The 26,891-nt window shown below is 46.8% G+C and overlaps 1 protein-coding gene across 1 annotated transcript in view; it reads right to left on the bottom strand.

Annotated features, from left to right (window-relative positions):
• hsd11b2 (hydroxysteroid (11-beta) dehydrogenase 2) overlaps positions 1-26,891 on the bottom strand; it is a 38,714-nt gene that overhangs the window by 2,606 nt on the left and 9,217 nt on the right. Inside the window, exons 2-5 of the mRNA XM_083653002.1 lie at positions 12,441-12,653; positions 8,467-8,652; positions 5,523-5,660; positions 1-1,045 (exon numbers count right to left, since the gene is read on the bottom strand). The exon at positions 1-1,045 is cut by the window's left edge and continues 2,606 nt beyond it. Coding sequence (XP_083509128.1) covers positions 627-1,045; positions 5,523-5,660; positions 8,467-8,652; positions 12,441-12,653 — 956 coding nt within the window. The 3' untranslated portion in view covers positions 1-626. The remainder of the gene's footprint in view (positions 1,046-5,522; positions 5,661-8,466; positions 8,653-12,440; positions 12,654-26,891) is intronic.

Below are 26,891 nucleotides of genomic sequence, written 5' to 3'. Positions count from 1 at the left end.
ATCGAAGAACGCTCGTGGTGATTGGCTGTGAGCAAAACCTACAATTAGTCATTTTTCTTCTACATCTTTGTACAAAATGAAATGCAGGTATGGTTTGACTGGGGAAGATTCAATACTCTGTGGTAGCCTACTGGCTTATTTCAGTCGATACGGAGTATTGATACCCAGCCCTATACAGAAGTGGTCCTCTAGCTTCATAGAATAATACAATCATAATAGAGGGCCAATGTCACACCCTCTTCTGGGTTCGACATGGCACCTAAGGGATTTCCTTCCCCATTCATATTTGCGTAGACGTTTCATAAAGTGCTTGTAAAAAATAGTTTTACTTTCGATTCAGCTATATTTAGAATCACCATTCAGCTATATTTAGAATCACTAGACGAGAGACCATAACATTTCAGTCAGAACAAAAAAAATAAAAAATAAACGCCCAGTGAAATGTTCTATGGTCTCTCCTGATTCTAAATATAACTGAATCGCTTGCTTTGACCAAGTAAAACTATTTTTATACGCATTTTACGAAACGTCTATGGAAAAAAATAATGGTGGGTGAAATCCCTTAGGACGTATGACCCGGAAGAGGGCGTAACTTTGGCTCTATATACTTCTCCCCCTCTAACAGGCTACTTATCGAGCTTCTCCTCCTCATTGTTGTTGTTGTTGTTGTTGTTGTTATGGTGGTACAGGCTGACACCAAGGCCTGACTGCTTCCTCAGAGCGCGCGGCGCCAGCTTCTTCTGGACGAAGAGTCTCTGGAGGAAGCGGTCGCTGACGCTCGAGGGCAGGTAGCTGTAGATAAAGTACATGAGGCCCACCCCGGGGCCGGCGTGGTACCGCGGCCGCGGCGACGCGTCCAGCAGCGCCCGGGTGATGGCGCTCAGCACGGGGCTGAAGTCCTCGCTGGCCGTGAGGGCGTACGTCTGGAACAGCTCCTTGGTCTCGGTGATGTAGTCGTCGCCGTACTCGTCCAGCAGGCCCGGGGTCAGCTGCTGCAGCAGCTGCTTGTGCTGCCCCTCCCAGTAGGCGTGGTTACTGGACTGACCTGAGGACACAGCCAACAGCGCATCGGCGTTAGCAACACAACCAGCAACCAGTGTTGGGCAAGATGCTGGAAATTAGTCATTAGTTACAGTTACTGGTTACTTCTCTCAAAAAGTAATTTAATTACTTTAAAGTGACTACTTCAAAGTAATTAGTTACAGGGAAAGTAACTTTATCCCCCTCTCTCTCTCTCTCCCTCCCCCTCTCCCTCCATCTCTCTGTCCCTCCCTCCTCCCTCTCTCGCCCCCTCCCTCTCTCTCTCTCCCTCCCTCTGTCTCTCCTCTCCCTCTCTCTCTCTCCCTCCCTCTCTCTCCCCCTCCCTCTGTCTCTCCCTCCCTCTCTCTCCCCCTCCCTCTTTGTCTCCCTCCCACTCTCTCCCTCTCTCTATCTCTCTCCCTCCCTCTCTCCCTCTCTCTCTCTCCCTCTCCCTCCCTCTCTGAATAAACAGGAGCTGGTGACTGGCTGCATGTGTAAACAGGCAGTTTGGCACACTTGATCCTGCTATTTAGACTTTAATCCAGTGAACAGGTTTGGCCGGCCAGCTCGATCTAAGCCAGTATTTACACCAGCGATGCTCAACCCCAGGCTCTACAATCCTTTATGGGTAGTTGTGGCTCTTTTCAAGTCCTCTTGAATACAAATAAAATAATAAATCTAAAACAATCTAAAGAAAAATAATTAATTTCATTCTCATTCTCAAGTCACACATCCATCGATTATGTCCCAATCGCTTTAACGGTCTGAACAACCAATCACAATTTATTTCAGCTCTTGCGTTCTGTTTACAGGTGCGCGAGACAAGTGCAAACTCCGTCACACTTAGCTTAGCACGCTGAGCAAGATAGCCCCAGGCTAACGTAGCCCCTTTTCACATACGTATTGTTAACCCAGGTTAACCTGGGCTATGCCATTCACATTGTTTCCTTGTTCCCGTTTCACACTGGCAACGTTTAGCCCTGAGTTTAGATGGAAGGTCGGGGAGATAACCCTGCTCCAGAGCAGGGCCAGCTAGCCATGCTGAAGTCACGGTTAGCGCACTTTGGAGAGTGGGCCAGGTTTGTGCAGGCGTGAAAGCTTTCTTAGCCCTGGGCTAACAGCTCTCTGAGACTGACTTACAGGCATGTATATAGCGCTTTTGACTTACAGGCATTTATATAGCGCTTTTATCCAAAGCGCTTTACAATCAGTAGGTACATTCACCCATTCACACACAGATGGCGGCAGGTTACCACACAGGGTGCTGGCACACCAACGGGAGCAATTTGGGGTTCAGTATCTTGCCCAAGGACACTTCGACATGCAGACTGGAGGAGCCGGGAATCGAACCACCGACCTCTTTCATCCAAAGCGATTAGTGACGACCTGCTCTACCTCCTGAGCTACAGCCGCCCGGCCCGGGGGCTAAATGCGGCCCATGGAGCAATTTTAAGCGGCCCACGGCTCGTCTCTCAAAATATATGTGGCCACCCACACACTATTGGTTAATTAAGCAAGTTCACTTTGCGTTTTTTTTCCATTCACCTATAACGATGACAGCACTATCATGCAGTTTGTAGACAAGCACCGAGTAGGAACTATGCAGGGGGAACTAATGTTTTCAGATGGTAAACAGGAGTACAATTGTATTTTATGTGATTTTTTTTAACCCATATGATGCAAGAAGCAGCTGCGAGCACTGGGTGTTTTCACATGATCTAATCTGGCCCCCATTCAAAAGGTTGGACCCCCCTGGTGTACTTAGTGTGAAAAGCCCTATTGGTTTTAAGTCCCGGGCATCGCGGCCGGATGATGATCTCATCACAAGATGGTATGTGTAGTTTTGATTTGGTCTCCATCTCTTTGATGTGGTGTTTTCTCACTGCTCTCAATGATCACTAACGGATCAGACACATTTTGAGCTCTTGAACGCTCTGCTGACTGAAGCTAATTGGCTCAACGTTTTTTATGGGAAACGCTTGCACGTTTTCCTCAGCGGGGAATTTATTTAAACTTCTTTTTGGGCATTGGGAAAGCTGAATGTGATCAGGCGATCTCCGATGACGATCACCTATATTTAAAATGTTAATTGACCAATTATGATCGCTGGCTGATCGATCTGTAAAACCCCTGAAATATATGTTTTACTTAAAACAGCGAGCAAAGGAAACGTTCAAGGGCGCCAAAGTAAACAATGGAGCTGAGATGTGCAGCAGGTTCTAGCGGAGTTCTGCTGCTGGCTGTTAGTCGGTGTGGTTTGGTGTGTTTTCTGGTCACTTGGTACGTCTCCTCTGATCCACTAATGAGATCCACTCTGCAGACAGTTGTCAATTCATAAGTTAGCAATTTGTACTTATTCTACCGCTAAAAACAGACTGTTCCTGCTCCATGTGGGAGGCATTATGTGCCTCTTTTCCTTTCCGGGAGACTTGTCGTCATATCCAACATGAGGCCAAACCACAATATACAAGGCATGGTGGAAATAAAAGCCACAGCAACAGAACTTCCCACCAAACTGGACGGTTCTGGTCGTACTGCTCATCAAACCAACCAGCCTCGTTCGTGGCCGCGACCACGATCCGATGCAGGATCTCGTCCGGGATCTGAGCCCGTTTTTATTGGAGTGGTGAAAAACCGCGCCAAAGATGGCACTGTCCGCTGCCATCCTGGCGTTCTGATTGGTTGTTTCCCCCCATCTCTTCACAACACCCAACCAAGTCGTCTTTCTGTGCCCCCCCCGTGGGTGCTAAACCAATCAGAAGGCCTGCTCTTGTGCACTTAACCCTCACAGACCTACAATTTGTTGGGGGGTCACCTGGCTCTTCTGTATTGATATTGTTTTTCTAATCTCTTAGCAGTTTGCATCAGTGCCATATAAGCCCCCATTATACATTTGCCTTGTCTTTTCTTCTTTATTACTGTTAATGCAGACAGAACCTCAGGAAGTTATTTATTTATTTATGTATTTATGTATTTATGTATATATGTATTTATTTATTTATTTATTTATTTATGTATTTATGTATTTATTTATTTTCTATTACTTTATTTATTTATTTGGAAGTTGTACTTATTGTCATTTTGCCATTTTGCTTTGTGTTGTTCTGGTTATTTTCCCGGCAACCAAATCTCCCCCTATTTTGTCTTGATTTCCCTCTGTGTTTATTCAAATAAAATACAAAAACATGTTGACTGGTGGTTCAAAAGACCAAAACCTACAGTGTGTTGATTGGTTGAATGGTGGAGTAGATGATTGATGTCTTGGACAAATGTGAGACTGGACATTAAAACCTGAAAGCAATCGGGACATGGGGACAACCTCGGCCGTTTGGCCCTGATGAGAAACTATAGGTGGGATTCCTTGACGAATCGATGCCGTAAACAGGTTCACTACGACTACGAGACGTCTGCGATGCCACCAGACAGCTTTGGCTGACCTTTTAAAACACATGGTTAGGATTAGCGCTTCAAAAGTTATTAAACATTTTCGAACAATAGCTATTTTGGCCGTGGGCAGTCGTCTCGGTCTTTGAGGGTTAAGCCCACACCAATCAATCCCAGAGTCCTGAACCCTCGCCTGGATCGTGTTTGGTTAAACAATACTTCAGTAACGTTCTTATGTTTTGTTCTTTATTCCCAGTTCACCGTGACCGGCGTCTCTAGACTTCTCTCTTGGGGCTAGACGTCAGCATTAGAGGATGCCGGTTTGAACCCCAGGACGAGCTGGGTGAGTAACGCTGGTGCCTTTAAGCAAGGCACTTTACCCCCAACTGCTTCGGTGTGTGTGATGTAGAGGTGTGTGTGTGGAAACATAGTGTGGAAGATGATTGTTATCTTTTAGGATTCGATATTATTTTATTATTTTATTATTATTATTACAATTATTAGAAAGATAACAGAGAAACTATCATCAAAACAGTTTATTCTACATTCTCTAATGGTCTTAACGTATTATGAATGAAATACCGTAACGGTGAAGTTTAACAATTCATCAGTTTGCTGGGGACCCCCTGGGACCCCCGCGGGTCTACGGACCCCATGTTGAGAACCATCACTTTAAAGAACCAGACCCCTGCAGTGACGTCAGTTATGAGTTATTTGGGATAAAGTTGTGCTGCCAACATCACCTGTGTTTCACTTTCAACTGAGGGACTAGACTAATGACAATTGTCATTTTGGGGGTGAACTAACTCTAACTCTCTTGGAGTAACCCTAACCCAGACACTGAATATCCATCAGCTATTTTCTGCACCTGAAACTCTTTAGTAGAGTTGGGCTTTGAACCGGTTCCAAAATTCTGATTCCAAAAGAACCGATTTTGATTCTGCTTATTGATTCCCAAACACATTTTACATAGTTGAAATCCCACCCCAACAAGTGGTGGATATGGACTGCTACATTAAAGGTGTTAATTGTTCAAATTCAAATGATACCCAACAACCCTACTTAGTGAGTGAGTGTTACATTCCCTGGCCAGCAGGTGGCAGTATGGGTGGCGTTACCTGTCTTGTAGGAGGAGGGCAGGATGGTGGACACGCCCACGCCCCAGGGCTCCAGCTCGTGCCTCAGGGTGCTGATGAAGAGGTTCAGAGCCGCTTTGGACGCCCCGTACGCTGCCAGGCAGGGGAAGGGCTGGTCCCCTGCAACACACACACACACAGCACGGTCAGTGTACACACACACACACACACAGTACAGTCAGTACACACACACACACACACACACACACGCAGAGAATGGTCATTACCAGTGTTGGGCAAGTTATTTTCAAAATGTAATATACTACATATTACTAGTTACTTTAATTTGAAAGTAATAAGTTACTTTACAATATTACTTTCTGTGTAGAGTATCTCGTTTCTTATTATTACACTACTTTTGCATTACTTTTACCAAAACAACAGCAGCAGCAGAATGACATCGCTGCCCCGGAACCATCCCGAAAAATAATTTCAACTGCCTTGAAGTCAGTGTAAACAATCCAAAATTCTAAATGTTATTCTTTTCCTTTGTGATTGTCATCTATAGTGGTTATTTGCATAAAAACACACAGTCTTTTTTAAATATGTGCTTTGATTTAATAAAATGTACTTCAATTTGTAACTTGAGTTACTTGACAAAGTAACTGGTATAATATTACTGAAATCCTATAAGTAATAAGTTATATTACTGAGTCACTGCTAAAAGTGATATATTACATGTAATATGTTACTTTTGTAATGAGTTACTCCCAACACTGGTCAGTACACACACACACACACACACACACACACACACACACACACACAGAACAAGGAGTTTCACCGGCAGTATGTAGTGGATTGCCCTCAGTTCCCCTCCCCCCCCCAAACAGGCACCCCGACTGACCAAAGGAGGTGCTAGTGCAGCCACCAGGCCAATTGCACCTGTATGGATGCCCGACCAAGCCGGAGGTAACACGGGGGCTCGAACCTGTGACCTTCGTGTTGGTGGGCAGGGAATCTACCACTGCCCATCTCACACGTGTCTTTGACTTAGAACTGAACATTTAGCCCACTCAGCGGAAAATAGCAAGATATATACCGAGCATCGCCATTCAGCCTAAAAATAAATATTAATATTAATATAAATAAATATATTAATTAATTCAAATAAATTAAAGTACAATGTTCGACACCATTTCATATGTGGCCAACAGGAGAGAATAATCAGTTCACATCAGATCCAGTTTGAGCGGTTTCTCCGCTGACGGCTGCCTCGATTGGCTGCCGGGGTCGGTAGCATGTACTGTACGTGTGTGTTCCAAATCTGCAGCATCAACGGATAAGCACCAAAAAGCCTCCGCGAAATAGCCCCGCCTCTTCCCAGAAGTTCGGAGCGATATCTCAACATGCCATCGATTTACAGCCCAGCCAAGAAAAGGCTGCGGGCGCTGTGTCGCAACCCGTACCCGGGCCCGGGCCAGCATGGCTGCCAGCTGGAGGCCCACAGGCAGCCCCTCGCTAGGGCCAATCAGCAGCAGTAAACACACACGCTGTGGAGGAGGATGGGCCAATCAGCAGCAGTAAACACACACGCTGTGGAGGAGGATGGGGAGACGAGAGGGAGACTGCTGCCAAGGCAGGCCCGGCCTTTGATGACTAGCTGGGGGTTAATTTCAGAGTCAGACTGTGCAAATGTGTGGTTTCCCCCCCCCCCGGTGGTGAGCAGTGAAAGACTGCGGACTTACAGGAATATAGGCTCTGTTTTCAGCCAGGTGGGGGGGCTCTGCATATCAATGATGCTGGGTTTGGAGAGGGGTTGGAGAGGTGAGAACAGCCTGTATGCAGTCAGTCCCCATCAGGGTTTGATGAGATGCTGAGTCCCGGCCTGAATGGCCTCAAGATGGCGCTGCAATTCATTCAATTCATGCAGTCACTTTGCCTCGTGAGTCCCGTTCAACAACAGCTATGGATGTCTGTTGTGGGCGCACATCAGGATATGAAGGACCTGCGCCCCGCCCCCTACAATGTGCTCACAGAGAGCCCCGCCCCCTACAATGTGCTCGCAGAGTGCCCCGCCCCCTACAATGTGCTCGCAGAGTGCCCCGCCCCCTACAATGTGCTCACAGAGAGCCCCGCCCCCTACAATGTGCTCACAGAGAGCCCCGCCCCCTACAATGTGCTCGCAGAGTGCCCCGCCCCCTACAATGTGCTCGCAGAGAGCTCTGCCCCCTACAATGTGCTCGCAGAGAGCCCCGCCCCCTACAATGTGCTCACAGAGAGCCCCGCCCCCTACAATGTGCTCGCAGAGAGCCCCGCCCCCTACAATGTGCTCGCAGAGAGCTCTGCCCCCTACAATGTGCTCGCAGAGAGCCCCGCCCCCTACAATGTGCTCGCAGAGAGCCCCGCCCCCTACAATGTGCTCGCAGAGAGCCCCGCCCCCTACAATGTGCTCGCAGAGAGCCCCACCCCCTACAATGTGCTCGCAGAGAGCCCCGCCCCTACAATGTGCTCGCAGAGAGCCCCGCCCCCTACAATGTGCTCACAGAGAGCCCCGCCCCCTACAATGTGCTCGCAGAGAGCCCCGCCCCCTACAATGTGCTTGCAGAGAGCCCCGCCCCTACAATGTGCTTGCCGAGTGGCCCACAGATATTGTCTGGAGCGAGCGAGCGGGTGTGTTGAGTGTTATGATGATGTCATCATCAGTGATGTCATAGAGTGGGTGTGTTGAGTGTTATGATGATGTCATCATCAGTGATGTCATAGAGTGGGTGTGTTGAGTGTTATAGCTGACAAGCAAATGATTTGTTGCAGTTGGCGTCTCTGTCATCTCTCTCTCTGTCACTGTGATTGGCTTATTTCCTGCAGCATGTGCACATGCATGCGTGCGTGCGCGTGTGCGTGCATGCGTGTGTGTGTGTGTGTGTGTGTGTGCGTGTGTGTGTGTGTGTGTGTCTGTCTGTGTATGTGTGTGTGACACACAGACCTGCAGGGCTGGAGATGGTGACGATGCGTCCCTTGCTCTGCCTCAGCAGGGGCAGGAAGGCCTTGGTGACGCTCAGGGTCCCAAAGAAGTTGACCTCCATGCAGCCTCTGTAGTTGGACATCAGAGACAGCTCGGCGTCGCCGAAGTTCACACACACACCTGCGTTATTCACCAAGCCCCACAGACCTGCGAAACACACACACACACACACACACACACACACACACACACACCTGCGTTATTCACAAAGCCCCACAGACCTGCAAAAGTAGGTAGAAAATGCCTTGTTGATTTGCCCTTAAAGCCCAACTCCAGTCAGTTTTCCATCTGTGTAACAGTCCTGCTGTACAGAGGAAATGAAAAACTGCATGCGCCGTCATCAACTACATCAGCAGCCCCTTTTGCCCCAAAGTTCGTCTATTGGTAAGATGTTCCACTGCAACGTCAGACTGTTGTCCAAAAAGGATAAGTCTCTCAGCGCGCTCTGCTGCTTCCGCGTCCTGTGTAACCTCACGTCACCAGGCTCTTCTCGGCGAGAAAGAGCCTGGCCTCCGTTCACAAGTGATTTTGTCACCTTGCCTGCTTCCGGCCTAGAGCCCGCCCTAGACAGGAAGCAACAGCGGAAACAGCTCGTTAACTTGACAATTAGACACAACGAATCAGAAAATAAAACGGCAAACAACAAAACCAAAGATGGACTACCGAACAAAGTTTTTTAAGTAGTTCTTGTAGAAACATTGCGGATTCACAATCTCACATATTTTAAGCCAATACAGAAGCTTTACTTTGCAAACAAATGGCCAGTTGATGGAATAGTTATAACGCTAGTTGTCTGTCCGCTGTTATCGATAATGGAGGATCGAGTACAACAGTTGAAGCATCTCTGCTGCCTGTGCTGGAAAAGACATGGACATTGATCATAAGATTTCACATGGCGAGTACTCCATTGTCTTTGGCTCTCCAGAAACCTTCCTCGGCAGTGACTAGAAATGTGCTAACGCTACTATACAACTTGTGTTGTTGTTCTTTTCAGGCTCTAGCTTACGTAACCTCGCCGGGTCAAGCTAATGGCAACAAAGACGTTTTTTGGCGCACTTATTTCCTGTGTTGTTTCCAGTTCCTTGGTTTACGCCCCCATGACAAAAAGCGGGGTGAAAGGTGCCCAGACTACGTGCTGTGTGTTTTTGGCCAAGCCTCGCTCACTCCTTCAATACGATCTTCGTCTCCATTCCAGCCGGTCAGACGTGAAACAGCATGGCTGCCTCAACTCCGCTAAACGTTCACCCAGAAGCCACATATTGATATAAATATCAGCATAACCAGCCAACAGATATTAAAGCTGGTGGGCATATAAGCAAAATAAATTGAAAGAGCGTAACTCGAACTGGTTAAAGGTGACTATCGCGGGCGTTTTGAGCCAGAACGAACTACGTTAGCGAACGTAGCTAACCCAAGCTAACGGCACATTGTATTCGCCGTCACTGTAATATTGTATATTATTAATATGACAGGTCCGCATACGTGAGCGTTGACAACCATAAAGTCTGACGTCAGTACCCCAAACTAGCACGTGAGCCAATTTAAGAGTTTGAGCCCAAAATAAGGTTATTTGTCAACAGAATACAGCGGCGAACACTTTGGCTAATTAGCAGAGCAGGAAAAAACACGGCTACACATGAAATAGCTTAAAAATGACAAGACTGACTGGAGGAGGCTTAAATCTCGCCCGCTTATACACTATGCGTGCACGCCCGACGCAGCTCACCCAATTGTGGGTCCATCGCCCCCATTAGTGAGCTAGTTTCTCTTCTAGTGTTGTTTATTTTTGCACCTTGACGAGCTCCACGAGCGCTCATGCTGCCCTGCTACACAGACGTGCGCTAAAATAACAATAACGTGAAGTTGAGTCGACACACTGAACTGAAGCCGTGTTGTTTTGGCAGCTCTGCAGCCCAACACCCTGTACTACCTGTCTGACACTATCCTGGCTCAGGCTGCTGTGTGTGTGTGTGTGTGTGTGTGTGTGTCTGTGTGTGTGTGTGTGTGTGTGTGTGTGTGTGTGTGTGTGTGTGTGTGTGTGTGTGTGTGTGTGTGTGTGTGTGTGTGTGTGTGTGTGTGTGTGTGTGTGTGTGTGTGTGTGTGTGTCTTATCATAACCATTAGGGTGCCAACCACTTAAGTATATATAATAGACCGCGTTGTTAATCTCTCCCCTCTCTCTCTCCTCTCTCTCCTCCCTCTCTCTCTCTCCTCTCTCTCCTCTCTCTGCTCTCTCTCTGCTCCCCCTCTCTCTCTCTCCTCTCTCTCTATCTCTCTCTCTCTCCTCCCTCTCTCTGTCAGCCTGGGTTGTCCTTATCTAACTGTATAGCTGACCTAGAATCCCAGGCCTTTGTAGAGGCCTGGGAGTGTTGGCTCAGTGGAGTAAACAGCTCAGTGTTTCAGAAGATACTGGAGATCCAGACATAGAGAACACGGTGTGGTTTGGCAGCGGGTCAAAGCCCAGACGGGCCCAGCCAACGAACGGCACCGCTGCTGCTCTGAGGCCCGCGGGCCACACAGAGACCCAGGCTGCTCTGAGGCCCGCGGGCCACACATAGACCCAGGGTGCTCTGAGGCCTATGGGCCACACGGAGACCCAGGGTGCTCTGAGGTGAATATAAAATTGATTGATTGAATTGAATTCTGCAAACCGACCGGCAGAATAAAATGTCTGCATTTCACGTTTCTGAAAACAGGGACACAGTACAATCTCAACGTAAATTTGAAAGAAAACGGCGGTGAATTTGAAAACCTAAACCGCCTTTCCATTGTTAAACGCAAATAAAACAACTTAAACAACTTTGGTTATGTTTAGGCAAGTAAAACGACTTTGGATTATGGTTTGAGTCAGGCCTAAATAAAAATGAATAATCGTAATCATAAATAAAACATAGTCTGCTTGATTGTGTATCTGAGTCTAAATGGGAGCATAATTGACTAAATGAACATCATGTTGTGTTGAAGAAGAGTTGAAACTAGTTACTGAAACCATCAACTCCTCAGGAAAGTCTTTACTGAGGTCTTAGTCAAGTGAGAAGTAGGTTCATTTTCCCATTGACTCTATACAATCAAGCTTACTTTTGCAGCCAGTGGAGTCACCCCCTGCTGGCCATTAGAAAGAATGCAGGTTTAAGTTACTTCACCATTTGGCTTTATTTTTTCAGCCCCGGAGGTTTGGCCCCTTGCCTCCAGCACAGCGGTGGATTAAAGCACACACACACACACGCACACGCACACACACACGCACACACACGCACGCACGCACAGCCACACACACACACACACACACACACACACACACGCGCGCGCTGTTCCAGAGAGAGTGCATGGGTGTGTGTGTCAGTGACCTTTTCCTTCAAGTTCTTTTCTCTCTCTCTCACACACACACACACACACACACACACACGCGCACACACACACACACACACACACACACACACACACACACACACACACACACACACACACACACACTCTGAAGACGGTATCCTTAAATGACTGTTAGGCAATGAAGCAGCGAGGACATGAAACGTGATCATATATAAAGATGAACTGCTTTTCGCCAACTGTTGTGCTGCTTGATGACTTACAGTAGTAAGGATTTTGAACGTTTTGATAAATCAAAACAACCACAATCCAAGTCAGGAACACAACAGCATACAGTATGCTGTGGGCCTGTTAGAATTCAAAATCCTTAATAGCAACACTTAACTAGCCTGTCCCTCCACTGTACTGTACTGTACAGTCAACCTGGTGATGTCATCAAGCAGCGCCCTAGCTGGCGAAAAGGTGAAATGCTGTTCATCTGTCTCGCAAATCGAGGTAAAGCAGTGTTCTGTCTTGTCTGAGGCGAAATGCAAATGAACTATTGTCGTGTGTGTGTGTGTGTGTGTGTGTGTGCGCGCCTGCGTGTGCGCGTGTGTGCGTGCGTGTTACCTCTAGGGCCCAGCTTGGCTGTGGTGTCCCTCAGGGCCTGGGTGACCTGCTGTGGCTGGGTGATGTCCACCTGCAGCAGGGTGAGGCGTGGGGAGCAGGTCCTCTGCAGCTGGCGTGCCCCCGGTCCTGACAGGTCCAGCACCGTGGCAAAAACCTGGAAGCCCAGCGCGTCCAGATGCACGGCCGTGGCCTTCCCAAAGCCTGAGTCACAACCTGGGGACGGGACAGGGGACAGAGCGGTAAATATCCCCTACAGGTAATGTACTTTTTTACGACTACAAGTATCCAAGAGTACAATGCGTCACTACTCATGATTAGGGCTGGTTATAAGAAAATGACAATTAGCAGTACCAATACCAGTACCCTTAATGTGATACCGTGATACTTCGTTCGATACCTTTCTTTAGCCATACTTTGAATGTACCCTGAACTGCCAACAACAAAAACATAAACCACACCCACTTTCAGTCCAAACTCCGTCCACTTTTGATTTAAGCCACGCCCCCTCCGAGTACAGATACGGATCGCTCATCCCCACGATCTACTCAGCCCCATGCCGGGCGAAGTCTTTTTAGTCCGCTGAACATTTGTGGAGTTTTCCAGGGAAACAAAGTCACAGTATTCTCCTAAACAATGGAAGTGAGCGGTGACCAACTATCAAATGTAAAAAATAAAATAGAAAATAAAGTAAAAAATGAATTTAAACATTTAAAAAAGTAAAAAAAAAAAAAGTTATATACTGTACTGCACGCCTGGTGCAATCCTAAAGTCTGCCACGGGGCCAAGTTGACTTGACATGTGCATTATTTGTGTGTGTCTTAATTCCACCAGAGTCATGAACTTCACAGCATGTGAACTTCGCAGCATGTGCCTTTAAAAACTGTCTGCTAGAGTGTTCACCACATCCCGCATTGTTTACTATCCTTATGGCATTTTTGCAGTATAGCCTACATAATGTACAGTATATACACTATATGGTGTGAGGTGTTATGCCCCACACCTCCGTACAGTCACTCAGATACGTAAGTGAACAACGCTCCTTGAATGCCAACTTTGTATTTTATATGGTTGCAGCAGATGTTGTGGTCGAAAGAAGTGCTGTAAGTGATGTAAAATAGTAAGGAAACGCAGGAAACGAACACACCCGCTCAAGTCATACTGGAAGTGCCCTCCACGTGCGTTCAAGACCCCCTAAAGTCAAAAATGTGTTGTTCTCCTCGCTCCTTCAGTTGGATGTCTGGGCTTCACTGTGCAGAGTTTGCTGAAAGTGGACAGTTTCTCAGAGCTCACTGAAAAGGCCGTTTTTCAACGAGCATGATTTGTGACATCATGAACCTTGGAGCCAATCACTGTCCAGTATTCAGCAGTTAAAGCCCCGGCACATTCTCACTCCCAACTCGTCATATACTGCAGATCGCTCACGAACCCCTGATGTCACTTTGTCACCAGTGAGAATGTGTCGAAAGCCCGTGTTGCGTGCTGTGATTGGCTAGTTAGGTTCTAGATAACTCTTGATTGGTTGCTTTGGATTTTTTAATGAAGCAGGAGGAAGGAAAGTCATTTTAAGGATTTTAACAAGATAATTTAACCTTTTTTTATGGGGAAAACCATCAGACACAAATTATTATTCAAAGTAGAGTATTTGGATCTTGAAACATGACTTTATGGGGTCTTTAAAGTAGAGTTGGAATGAAAAATGAGCTTTTAACGTTTTTTAGATCACATCCCTGGTTATGGAGTACACGTTTAAAGGATGACTTTACCGACTATCAACCCACTTTGTATCGTATATAATCTCGGTAATAGGTGACTGGGTTGAGTTTGTGGAGCAGTGCTGTAGACGGGCCGGGGCAGGTGACTGGGTTGAGTTTGTGGAGCAGTGCTGTAGACGGGCCGGGGCAGGTGACTGGGTTGAGTTTGTGGAGCAGTGCTGTAGACGGGCCGGGGCAGGTGACTGGGTTGAGTTTGTGGAGCAGTGCTGTAGACGGGCCGGGGCAGGTGACTGGGTTGAGTTTGTGGAGCAGTGCTGTAGAGGGGCTGAGGCAGGTGACTGGGTTGAGTTTGTGGAGCAGTGCTGTAGACGGGCTGGGGCAGGTGACTGGGTTGAGTTTGTGGAGCAGTGCTGTAGACGGGCTGGGGCAGGTGACTGGGTTGAGTTTGTGGAGCAGAGCTGTAGACGGGCCGGGGCAGGTGACTGGGTTGAGTTTGTGGAGCAGTGCTGTAGACGGGCCGGGGCAGGTGACTGGGTTGAGTTTGTGGAGCAGTGCTGTAGACGGGCCGGGGCAGGTGACTGGGTTGAGTTTGTGGAGCAGTGCTCTAGACGGGCCGGGGCAGGTGACTGGGTTGAGTTTGTGGAGCAGTGCTGTAGATGGGCCGGGGCAGGTGACTGGGTTGAGTTTGTGGAGCAGTGCTGTAGATGGGCCGGGGCAGGTGACTGGGTTGAGTTTGTGGAGCAGTGCTGTAGACGGGCCGGGGCAGGTGACTGGGTTGAGTTTGTGGAGCAGTGCTGTAGATGGGCCGGGGCAGGTGACTGGGTTGAGTTTGTGGAGCAGTGCTGTAGATGGGCCAGGGCAGGTGACTGGGTTGAGTTTGTGGAGCAGTGCTGTAGACGGGCCGGGGCAGGTGACTGGGTTGAGTTTGTGGAGCAGTGCTGTAGACGGGCCGGGGCAGGTGACTGGGTTGAGTTTGTGGAGCAGTGCTGTAGACGGGCTGGGGCAGGTGACTGGGTTGACATTATGATTAGTCTGCCTGCTGAGAGCTGCCTGCTGCGGAGTCGTAAAAGGGTTTGTAGGCTTTTACAGCCCGTGACACAGTCTGTGACAGGAGCCATGAGAGGGAGCGCCGGGGAAACGTTGGTGATTTTACAGCGTAGTAACAGAGGGTTATTGGCCAACTGCAGCGTGAGGTTAAAAAGGTGCAACTTCTTTCCTTGACTTTTGCAGCCTACCATGCACATTATAGGCTACTGTCAATTAGCTAACGCTAACGACTCTCTTTAAACCGCATACATAAAGCAGACGTCAGTCACAATGATCTATACATTTGCGCACTAGACTTGTTTTCATTCTAATCCTGTTTCGGCGAGACACGACCGCAGTAACGCCGGATTGGGGGCGACGCAGAAGGAGATGGGCCCTTTTCACAACAGCCATTTTGTGTCCTAAAAAGGACAGGGCACAGCTAGGTGCAACGGTCCGCAACCAAAAACATTAACGAGGGTTTCCAACTTCCGATCCATTTTGGTGTTGCAGGGCTCGGGCCCTCATTCAATGTTTTGGTTGCACCTGTGTTCATTCAGCCTGCCCTTTCGACACTAAATAGCTGCTGTGAAAAAGGCCCGTCGGATCAGTGTGTGGAGCCGTGAGGTTCCCTGAGTGTAGGGCGGGGAGGGGAGGGGAGAGGGGGGGGAGGGAGTGCTCACCTTTCGCCTGCATCATTTGAACACTAGAGCGATGACTGTAGAGCGTAATGTTCTCCTCTCCTCTCGAGCTGTTATCACGTTTCAGGGCTCGTTAAGACATCCAGCAGATGTTTTGATTGGTTCATGAGGCCGCTTGGCACAGGCCTGCTATCAGTATGGGCCGTGTCCCAGCCAACAGCCTGGATAGGAAACACGGTGTCCTGGCTGCGAGCCACACTCGCCTCAGGACGTGCTTTGATTTTTCAAAAATATAGCAATCAGGGGCACAGGCAGACATTTGATACCTTAAAGGTATATGCCACTTTTTTTTTTTTTAGGCCCCTTTATAAACAAACTTTTTTTTCTTCGTTTTTCTTAAAGTGATATTCTTGAAGAGTATAGGAGGACTTCTACATGGACAATGTGCTCTTTTTAAATTGTTATTATTATTGCACCATAAGTCAAAACTCAAGCCTGTTTTGCGCCAATGTTGACAAACAATACAAATGTAAACAAAGCGCGAATAATTATTTCAAATTTGTATGACTCATTTTCAGCTCTCACAAACTGATATTCCTCGTGTCGAGAGCTCTGATAAGAGCTAGAAAAATAAAGTGTGTGTATGTTTGAAGGGCCTTAAAAAAGTTGCATAGTATACCTTGAAAAACAAACAAACAAACAAGGATTACGGATTAAATGCAGCAGAGAGCAGCCTGTGTGTGTGTGTGTGTGTGTGTGTGTGTGTGTGTGTGTGTGTGTGTGTGTGTGTGTGTGTGTGTGTGTGTGTGTGTGTGTGTGTCTGCCTGCCTGGCTGGTACTGTAGGTGTGTGGCCATGCGGTTCAAACGGTGTTTGTGTGTAACGCTGAGTAGCAGCAGTGTATTTGTGGCGCTGTGTCTTTCTTCTCGGGACGTGACTCTGGAAGTCGTCCAAGGACAGCGAGTGAAGGGAGCGTGCCAACGCCCCGACGCCCTGACTGGCTGCCTGGCCGCAGAGCTGTTTAGACACGGGCACAAAAGCGGGACAGAACAAACACAGAACACAGAGTACTGCGGCGGCGGGCGGATCAGGTTCTAGGTGCTAGGACTTCTGGGAAACGGGGGGGTGGGGGGGCGGGGGGTGCTGCGGTACGTGACGATTCCCTACAGAGATGTACGTGCAAGAAAAAAAATCTCCATCTAAACAAGTCGCTTAGTTTATTGGGTCCGGAAATCGTTTTCGGATATGTGTGAGAATCACTTGCAAAATAAATCAGCTTTGATTTTCAGTGAAGTTGTCATTTAAGGTGGATTTTTTTGTTTGTTTGTTCTTGCAGTGAGCTTTCTGCACCCTTCTGTTGTGCACATGCACGTGCGCGTGCATGTGTGTGTGTGTGTATGTGTGTGTGCGTGTGCATGTGTGTGTGTGTGTGTGTGTGCGCATACATGTGCATGTGTGTGTGTGTGTGTGTGTGTGTGTGTGTGTGTGCGCGCGCGTGCATGTGCGTGTGTGTGTGCGTGTGTGTGTGTGTGTGTGTATTTGACACATATCGCTGACAGTCAGTGTTCTTTTCTCTCCCTTTAATCTGCATGGCCTCCACACACGGCTCTGGCTCCTCCCCCTGCCTGCCTCTGCTTACACAAGATACCACGGTGCCAACCTTTAACTGTCAAACTGATAAACTCTGCTACTCTCTTCCGATTGGACGAGAAGTTACGAGTATTTCCCAGGAGAGAGTGTCTCTTTAATAACATGCTGTAGTACTCTGTTATTTAGCCAAACATTGTGCACGTGTTCCACAATCTCCCTCCAAATACATCCCGTTTACAGCTGCTTTTTAAATGTGACCTGTATCCAGATACGTTATCTGCACGTTATCTGGATAAGGAAAAACCCTGCATGCTGACGCAAGGTGTAAATCCACCGTGATCAGGATGTGATCAGATCTTCCTGACCACATCTGGAGGTGGTCTGGCTCGCATTGTGTTCAGAGAGAGGAACGAGAGAGAGCACACACGGGAGCACACACGCTAGCCAATAGGAGCGCAGACGCATTTGATTGGCAGCAGAATTAAACAATGGAAGGCCGTAAAACTGCTTCTACTACGGTTCAACTCGTTCGTCCCGTCTACTTCACTCTTGGACAGGTTTGTTGCATGCGGGGGAGCCAAGGAAGTGCAGGGTCGGATTTGGTGCAATTTTGATACGGGACACTTTCAATATGAATAAACTAGTAATAAACAAGCGAACAGCGCTCTGTGCAGCACTGAGCGAACGGGCACTGCACTAGTAATACATAAAAGCCAGTGAGGCAAACAAACAAGCATCATGTGTTTCAATGTCATTCTTATTAGGTCCATCTTTCCGTGCATCAGCGCTGCAGCCTGCTTTCCCCATGCAGCACCTCAGCATGACCCACTCCAGACCACACACACACACACACACACACACACACACACACACACACACATTCTCTCTACTGTCCACTGCTGACCCCGCGCAGCAAGCTGCCAAAGGGGGGGGGGGGGGGTTGGGTTAAAGAGGCGCCTTATGTTACAGGCGCCTTTAGGTTCACCCAGATCCTTAGAGATATAAGAGTTGCATCATTTCCATTCACTACAATGGACCTTCTTCTTCTTTTTTTTAGAACCTCACGATAGTTCCCCGCCAGGATTAAGGTTCTGGATTGAGCAGCGTTTCGCATTCCAGGAATATCGTTATTTACTGCGGGTTAGGGTTAGGGATCCCACTCGATTTGGGGTCAGAACACGCCATCAGCAGCATTCGAGCACCATGCAGGATTGGCCAACGTCGACTCCGGTCCCTAATCCCAGACACGCCCACTTTCCAACGGTCAAATCAATCTCCTCCACACGCTGTGACCCGCCTCTCTACCCTGTTTCAGTCGGAATATGTCACGATACAGAATCACAGACTTATTAATATTGTAAGAAAGGAAGTCAAAATACCAGAAAAAAAAAACGCACTCAACCCTCAATAGTTTCTGTGGGTGCTGAATGCAGAAGAAAAGAAGTACTCCAGGATAGCACGCCAATAAGTTAGATATTTTTATTGCGGCAATACAAACTATATCTAACTTATTGTAGTGCTGTCCTGGAGTAGTTCCTTTCTGTAAGAAAACAAAAGGGAAAGTATTTGTTTTTATGGTTTTGTGGCGGGTCATTGACTTACAAAACAAGTTAGCCGGCCGGGGGGTCCGGTTCTGATTCTGACCGCTGCTGGCCGCGAGACGGAGCGAACTTCACGTTACTAACTATAACGTTAAAGATCATAAACAAAAGTATACCATTTTACTCAATAAATACAACGGTAGCCTTGGATAGCACATTGCTATGGTATTGATCTCGAAATGGACTCGTAGTTTTGCGCTCTTGGTCTTGACGCGATCACGACCCCCCCCCCCCCAGCTTCCCGCCCGGTGTCGGTCTCGACCCGGACTCCATTCACCAATGACTCGATCTGGACTTGGACTCGACTACAGGCCCTGATTGGCCCGGGGGCCGTGTAAGGACAGACACGGGTGACTGTCCACTATAGGTAACCCAAGCAGACACAAACGGCCCAGAGGGTAAACGGAGCGGTGAGAAGCAGAATATTAATCTTCATAAACGAGACAGCTCGTGTCCCTGGAACACATGGCCTGCATGGGGGGGGGGGGGGGGGCTGAGAGTGACTGGGGGGAAAGTGACAGGAGGGGTGTGGATGTTGTGCTGGAGAAGACGGGTTACGCAACGGCCCAGTGCTCCGAGGGGCCCGGGCCCCCAGATGAAGAAACAAAGTGTGGGGCCGTGTGATGACTGAAGAGGGGGCTGCGGTCAGGCGAGCGCGGAGTGATGTCCGGGGTCAGAATCACATCTGTGTGTGGGTGGGGGCCCCTGGGGGTGGGGGCCCCTAGCTCCACCACACCTCAGCCCTCAACAACTCAACTCTGGCTGATGGCTTAATGTATGGATATGAGAGAGGGGCCCTCTGGACTGGTTATTTACAGTATAGAAATACTGTATGAGAAAATCAAGAGTGGTTTCTTCTTCTTTTTTTTGAGTATGCATTAATCACATAGCCATTGTGCTTTCAATATAAACATATTATGTAACATGAATATGTGATTTTCTGGAGGAAACGTGATCACGCCCCCGCCGGCGCCTGAGTAGAGCTGCAACGATTAGTCGATCGGCAAAAAATGAATCGTCGACTAGGCTATTTTTATTAACTGATTATTAATTTAGACTAATTTTTAGGAAAAGAAAAAACCCTGAAATCATCTGGTTCCAGCTTCTTAAATGTGAATATTTTCTAGTTGCTTTAAGTCCAGTTTACACCGATGATTCGCAACGAGGGGAAAGCATTTTTGAAACGCGCCCACTGTCTTGTTATTTTCCTATAGACGGTTTTAACTTGACAACAGAAACATTCTAAATTGAACCCCCGCTCACTTCCTGTTGCAGTGTTTGCTATGGACATAAAAGAAAAAAAAACATTCAAGTGCAGGACTGACCATTCTGTGAAAACCGTCTATACAGCTGAGCAGCGAAAACAAAAGTAACGATGTCGAGTGAATATTTCTGCAGTTTGCCGAATGCTGAGAAAAAGGAAGTGCTGTGGGGTTGCGCTCTGGTGAAAACCGTCTATAGGGGGAGCAGTGCGCTCAAAGTTCAAATTGTTTCAACTTTGACCTATTCACCGGTGGCCTTTCTCCGCTCTAGAGAAGAGATGGCTCATCATGTGGAGGCAGCTTTAGGGAGTAACACTGGCGGACCTAGCATCCCCGCTTCTCACGAGCAAGTTCGACTGCGCCGCAGTTCGACTCCCAAGTCAGGCACATTGTGTTTCTACTTTCAGTTTTGAACCCGACCAAACCCGTAACCCTAACCTTAACCAAGCTGATTTAGTTGCCTAAACCTAACCAGGTTGTATTAGTTGCGTTTAACGTTGGAAAGGCAGCATTAAGGTTAACCAGTGTTTTCTTTCAAACTTACGCGGAGAATGTCGAGGTGATATGCAACGTGTTTCGTTCGGAAATGTTCATATTTTACACTTCCGTGGATTCCAAAACAAACAATGCCCACGTTTTATTCTGGCGCTCGGGTTGAAAGAGCTGAGCAGAGTGTTCTCATGAAGTCGTAGTTCTCGAGTTCTAATGAAATTCAGTGGAAGGCAGCGGTGCAGAAGAGTAAAGAAAAGCAGAGACAGACGGCGTGTCAGATTACACACTCTCTGTTCTCCGAGTAGAAAGGAAGCTTGTCTTCTTAACTGCACTGGGAGCCACCTGAGACCTGAGACTCTTTGGCTTTGTGAGACCTGCATGTTATGTTCGCCTAATGTAGGCTACTCTGCTAATGTAGGCTACTCTGCTAATGTAGGCTAATGTAGGCTACTCTGCTAATGTAGGCTACTCTGCTAATGTAGGCTAATGTAGGCTACTCTGCTAATGTAGGCTACTCTGCTAATGTAGGCTAATGTAGGCTACTCTGCTAATGTAGGCTAATGTAGGCTACTCTGCTAATGTAGGCTACTCTGCTAATGTAGGCTAATGTAGGCTACTCTGCTAATGTAGGCTACTCTGCTAATGTAGGCTAATGTAGGCTACTCTGCTAATGTAGGCTAATGTAGGCTACTCTGCTAATGTAGGCTACTCTGCTAATGTAGGCTAATGTAGGCTACTCTGCTAATGTAGGCTACTCTGCTAATGTAGGCTACTCTGCTAATGTAGGCTAATGTAGGCTACTCTGCTAATGTAGGCTAATGTAGGCTAATGTAGGCTAATGTAGGCTAAGCTACGTCTCTGAATGCTGTGAGGTTGGCCTAATGTAGGCTAAGCTACGTCTCTGAATGCTGTGAGGTTGGCCTAATGTAGGCTACGCTACGTCTCTGAATCCTGTGAGGTTGGCCTAATGTAGGCTACGCTACGTCTCTGAATCCTGTGAGGTTGGCCATTGGTCTCGAGCATTATACTCTCAGGATCCACTTGATCCGCTACATCTGGCTAGGATCTTATTCCCAGGACAGCCTGCATTTTTCAACTGCTGGATTTTTCAGTAGCATGTTCCTGCTGTGAACAACCTGTTCCGCTTCATCTATGCTCTATAGTCTATTGCAGACCAAGTACCATTATGTTCCAAACTGCATTTCCCAGGGAGCACTTTCACTGCAGATACCACCATTCTTTCCCCATATATTTTTTTTATTACCTCTTTTTCCTCATTTTTCAACGTGCAGGCTAGTCCAATAAACTTCTGTAGAACTCCCACAACGTGCAGGGTAGTTCAATAGACTTCTGTAGAACTCCCACAACGTGCAGGCTAGTCCAATAAACTTCTGTAGAACTCCCACAACGTGCAGGGTAGTTCAATAGACTTCTATAGAACTCCCACAACATGCAGGGTAGTTCAATAGACTTCTATAGAACTCCCACAACATGCAGGGTAGTTCAATAGACTTCTATAGAACTCCCACAACATGCAGGGTAGTCCAATATACTTCTATAGAACTCCCACAACATGCAGGGTAGTCCAATAGACTTCTATAGAACTCCCACAATTTGCAGGGTAGTTCAATAGACTTCTATAGAACTCCCACAACGTGCAGGGTAGTTCAATAGACTTCTATAGAACTCCCACAACATGCAGGGTAGTCCAATAGACTTCTATAGAACTCCCACAACATGCAGGGTAGTCCAATAGACTTCTATAGAACTCCCACAACGTGCAGGGTAGTTCAATAGACTTCTATAGAACTCCCACAACGTGCAGGGTAGTTCAATAGACTTCTATAGAACTCCCACAACATGCAGGGTAGTCCAATAGACTTCTATAGAACTCCCACAACATGCAGGGTAGTCCAATAGACTTCTATAGAACTCCCACAACATGCAGGGTAGTCCAATAGACTTCTATAGAACTCCCACAACATGCAGGGTAGTCCAATAGACTTCTATAGAACTCCCACAACGTGCAGGGTAGTTCAATAGACTTCTATAGAACTCCCACAACGTGCAGGGTAGTTCAATAGACTTCTATAGAACTCCCACAACGTGCAGGGTAGTCCAATAGACTTCTATAGAACTCCCACAACATGCAGGGTAGTCCAATAGACTTCTATAGAACTCCCACAACATGCAGGGTAGTCCAATAGACTTCTATAGAACTCCCACAACATGCAGGGTAGTCCAATAGACTTCTATAGAACTCCCACAACGTGCAGGGTAGTTCAATAGACTTCTATAGAACTCCCACAACGTGCAGGGTAGTTCAATAGACTTCTATAGAACTCCCACAACATGCAGGGTAGTTCAATAGACTTCTATAGAACTCCCACAACATGCAGGCTAGTCCAATAGACTTCTATAGAACTCCCACAACGTGCAGGGTAGTTCAATAGACTTCTATAGAACTCCCACAACATGCAGGGTAGTTCAATAGACTTCTATAGAACTCCCACAACATGCAGGGTAGTTCAATAGACTTCTATAGAACTCCCACAATGTGCAGGGTAGTTCAATAGACTTCTATAGAACTCCCACAACGTGCAGGGTAGTTCAATATACTTCTGTAGAACTCCCACAATGTGCAGGGTAGTTCAATAGAATTCTGTAGAACTCCCACAACGTGCAGGGTAGTTCAATAGACTTCTGTAGAACTCCCACAATGTGCAGGGTAGTTCAATAGACTTCTATAGAACTCCCACAACGTGCAGGGTAGTTCAATAGACTTCTGTAGAACTCCCACAATGTGCAGGGTAGTTCAATAGACTTCTGTAGAACTCCCACAACGTGCAGGGTAGTCCAATATACTTCTATAGAACTCCCACAACGTGCGTACCCAGACCAAACCGTCAGCTGATAAGGGTCATGATGATACTGTACTATTGATATATTATTTTTCATACTTTTAACTTGAACACGTCAACGTTAAGTCACATGTCTCGTCAATTGTAATGTTTGGTTGAACATTAATCTCACCTCTCAGGCCTGGGTACATGCTTTGTGCTTGTGCTTTATTCATACGTGACTCACAGTGTGGAGCTGTGTGTGTGTGTGTGTGTGTGTGTGTGTGTGTGTGTGTGTGTGTGTGTGTGTGTGTGTGTGTGTGTGTGTGTGTGTGTGTGTGTGTGTGTGTGTGTGTGTGTGTGTGTTGCAGTATGCTGTTTGCGTCATCAGGGAGGTGTAAAGTGGATTTTACATTTCCACAAGGTGTCAACGGTTTTAAATAACACGTCCCTTCATCACAAAATATTGTTAAGCCGATGTCTCTGTGGGTTTTGTGCAGACAGAAGTAAGCGGAGGATGTGGGAGATAGTCAACATGAAATGTATTGGACCTAGTGTTGTTTCTTATGGACTTTTAGGATTGAAATGTCATCTTAGCTGGTCTAGCCTCACAACCCAGATTTTTCATTGAGTCTCAACCAAAATGTCCCTTCCTGACAAGCTAGCACGACACGATCGGTAGCAATGGTGCCATTAGGTCTTCTAGTTTCATATAATACCAGGATCTTCAATCTGGCTTTAAAAATGAGCCTGCTGCTTCAGCCTGTGAAAGACCATAATATGGGCCATGGATGCGGGCCTGCATACTCAACTCAGTAGAACTTTTTTTCCCCCATGCATTCGTAACCCACTCAAAACGGCCCCGCCACCCACTTTTGGGCAGTGTTGGAAGTAACTAGTTACTAAGTAACTAGTTACTGTAACTTAACTACCTTTTTCAGTAACTAGTAATCTAACTAATTACTTTTTCAAATTCAGTAACTCAGTTACAGTTACTAAAATAGTAACTGGGCTAGTTACTAGTTACTTTAGGACATGAAAATAACGGACAACTTCAGAGGATTACCCAGTTTCTGATCCTCAGACCTAGTCCGGGGAGAGAGCTGCAGCCAGAGCCCCAGAGGCTAAGGACCTTGATAGGCTATAAGCCTCCCCAATAAGCGAATGTTCAATGCCACACTGTGGCACAGCAACACTAACATAATGTGTGCATTAATAACAATCGAAGCAGACTTTTAAAAGTAACGCAAAAGTTACTTTCCCTAGTAACTAATTACTTTGAAGTAACTGGTAACTTTAAAGTAATTAAATTACCTTTTGAGAGAAGTAACTAGTAACTGTAACTAATTACCAATTTTCAGTAACTTTCCCAACACTGCTTTTGGGTCACGACCCACCAGTGGAGAACCACTGAAGAGGCCTAGTGGATGAAATTCAACTTGGTTGCTAAGAGTTGCATGTTGAGCCATTTGATTAATGGCTCAACATTGCTCGTCTCATCTGCAGAATACAATGTTCAACAGCTCGCTGCCTCATCTGCTGCTCATATTCGGCACATTCTTGTAAAATATTTATTTGATACTAACACCAAAGTAAATCCATAAATCCCAGTATCGCAGGTGGTGTTGCTCCATGGTTTGCGGTTTCACTTGTGTTGTTCAGTCAGTGTTCAGTCAGCCCTCAGCCAGGCAAGAAGCCTGCTGAAGAGGAGAGATTTCCCTTCTCTATTCTGTCCAATAGCGAGTGACCGTTTCGACCACGTGACATTGTTTAGAAAGTTTGGTGCGCTTGTGACAAATTGCTGCGTGAAAGCGAACCGGACCAAATGAAAAATGCCACAATGTTGCAATTTTCATTTGGTGAAAATTATATGTGAAAGCGACCTAACAGGCTAGTCATAGTTTCAATAATAAGGTGGAGTGGGGGGTCAGATTCCAGGAAATATCTATATATCTCTGGAGCGGCGGTTGAAAGGTTCATGTGCGTTAGCCTGCCAGCGAGTCCCGTCTGTGAGAGGTAAACCACAAAGACACAGCTGGAACTCATCTATGCGAGTCCTGTCTGAGAGGTAAACCACCACACAGCTGGGAGTCATCGGAGCTCCCACCAACAGCTGGGAAACAATTTACATCTGTTAGAATCAGCCCTGTCAGGAGATGACTAGATCATCCCTAGAAGGAAAAACTCTTTCCCAATCAGGTCTTTTGATGTGAACGGCCCCATATTACAGAAGCTCGCAGAACTTTACATGTTCCTCTATTTCTAAACAGTATACAGTATATGATACAAGATGGTGAAGACATTGTTATTAGAATTTGATTTCGTTTGAAGGATTCAAAAAAAAAAGTTGTCTAAAATCTATTTTGTCTGCAACTCAAATTCTATGAATGCTAAACACGCAGACATCCTGCCGTTTTACAAGCCAATTTTAACAAACTTAATTTAAATAAATTTACGATGGGTAATAATAGTCTGGCTAACTACAAACATGCAATAAAGCAACGTGAGTTTATGGGTCTTTCACTGAACACTTCATTTCTCAGGTTGAGAGGGTTAAATGCTCACGTTATGTCAGAACTTAATTTGCCCCATGCATCTGTTAGCATGTGACCGCAGGGTCAGCCTTCAAATCCAGTCAATTTAACTGAATTATTTGAACTTTTAAATAACTACAGTTATTTTCAAAACATGGTGAAGGACATTATTCTTATTCGGACCCATCATTTTGAAAATAGACGTCATGGAAGCTGAATATGGGACCTTGAGCATGCAAGTTGATAGACTGTCTTGCTGCAGGCACTCTCTGTGAACTCTTCAGCATGACACAAACATGAGTTAAACGTGTGTTAGATGTATTGCACCACATACTGGGATTGCACAGACGCCAGCGAATGATTTATACTGAGAGAGTTATGCTAGAGAGTATATCTATTTTTTCAGAAGACACCTCACTCTTTATGGTTTACTTAAGTTTGAATTATTTTTTACTAGATTATTCAGTCCACTCCCACTAGCATGTTTTTCTTTAGTGAGGCAGCAGGAGACGGCCAAGACTTCCTCTTCCGTGCGCTGCGGTCATTGTTTACAATCCGATTTGGCGCGAGAACGGAGTTGGAGTTTACGTGTTTTAGGTCCAGACGACATTTCGGCTATTAATGATGATAATACATAGCTGCATAATGAGACATCGTCAACAATGGTGGAAGCGGAAGTCTTGGGGCGGACGTATCCGCCCAACATCGGAAACGCCGAAATATCGGCCGTCTGTCCCAGAGTCTTTATTAGTCG

Source organism: Poromitra crassiceps, assembly GCF_964638095.1.
Source record: "Poromitra crassiceps genome assembly, chromosome: 16".
NCBI lineage: Eukaryota > Metazoa > Chordata > Actinopteri > Beryciformes > Melamphaidae > Poromitra > Poromitra crassiceps.
Note: the sequence above shows the minus strand (reverse complement) of the source record. Positions and strands in the feature narration are given on the sequence as shown.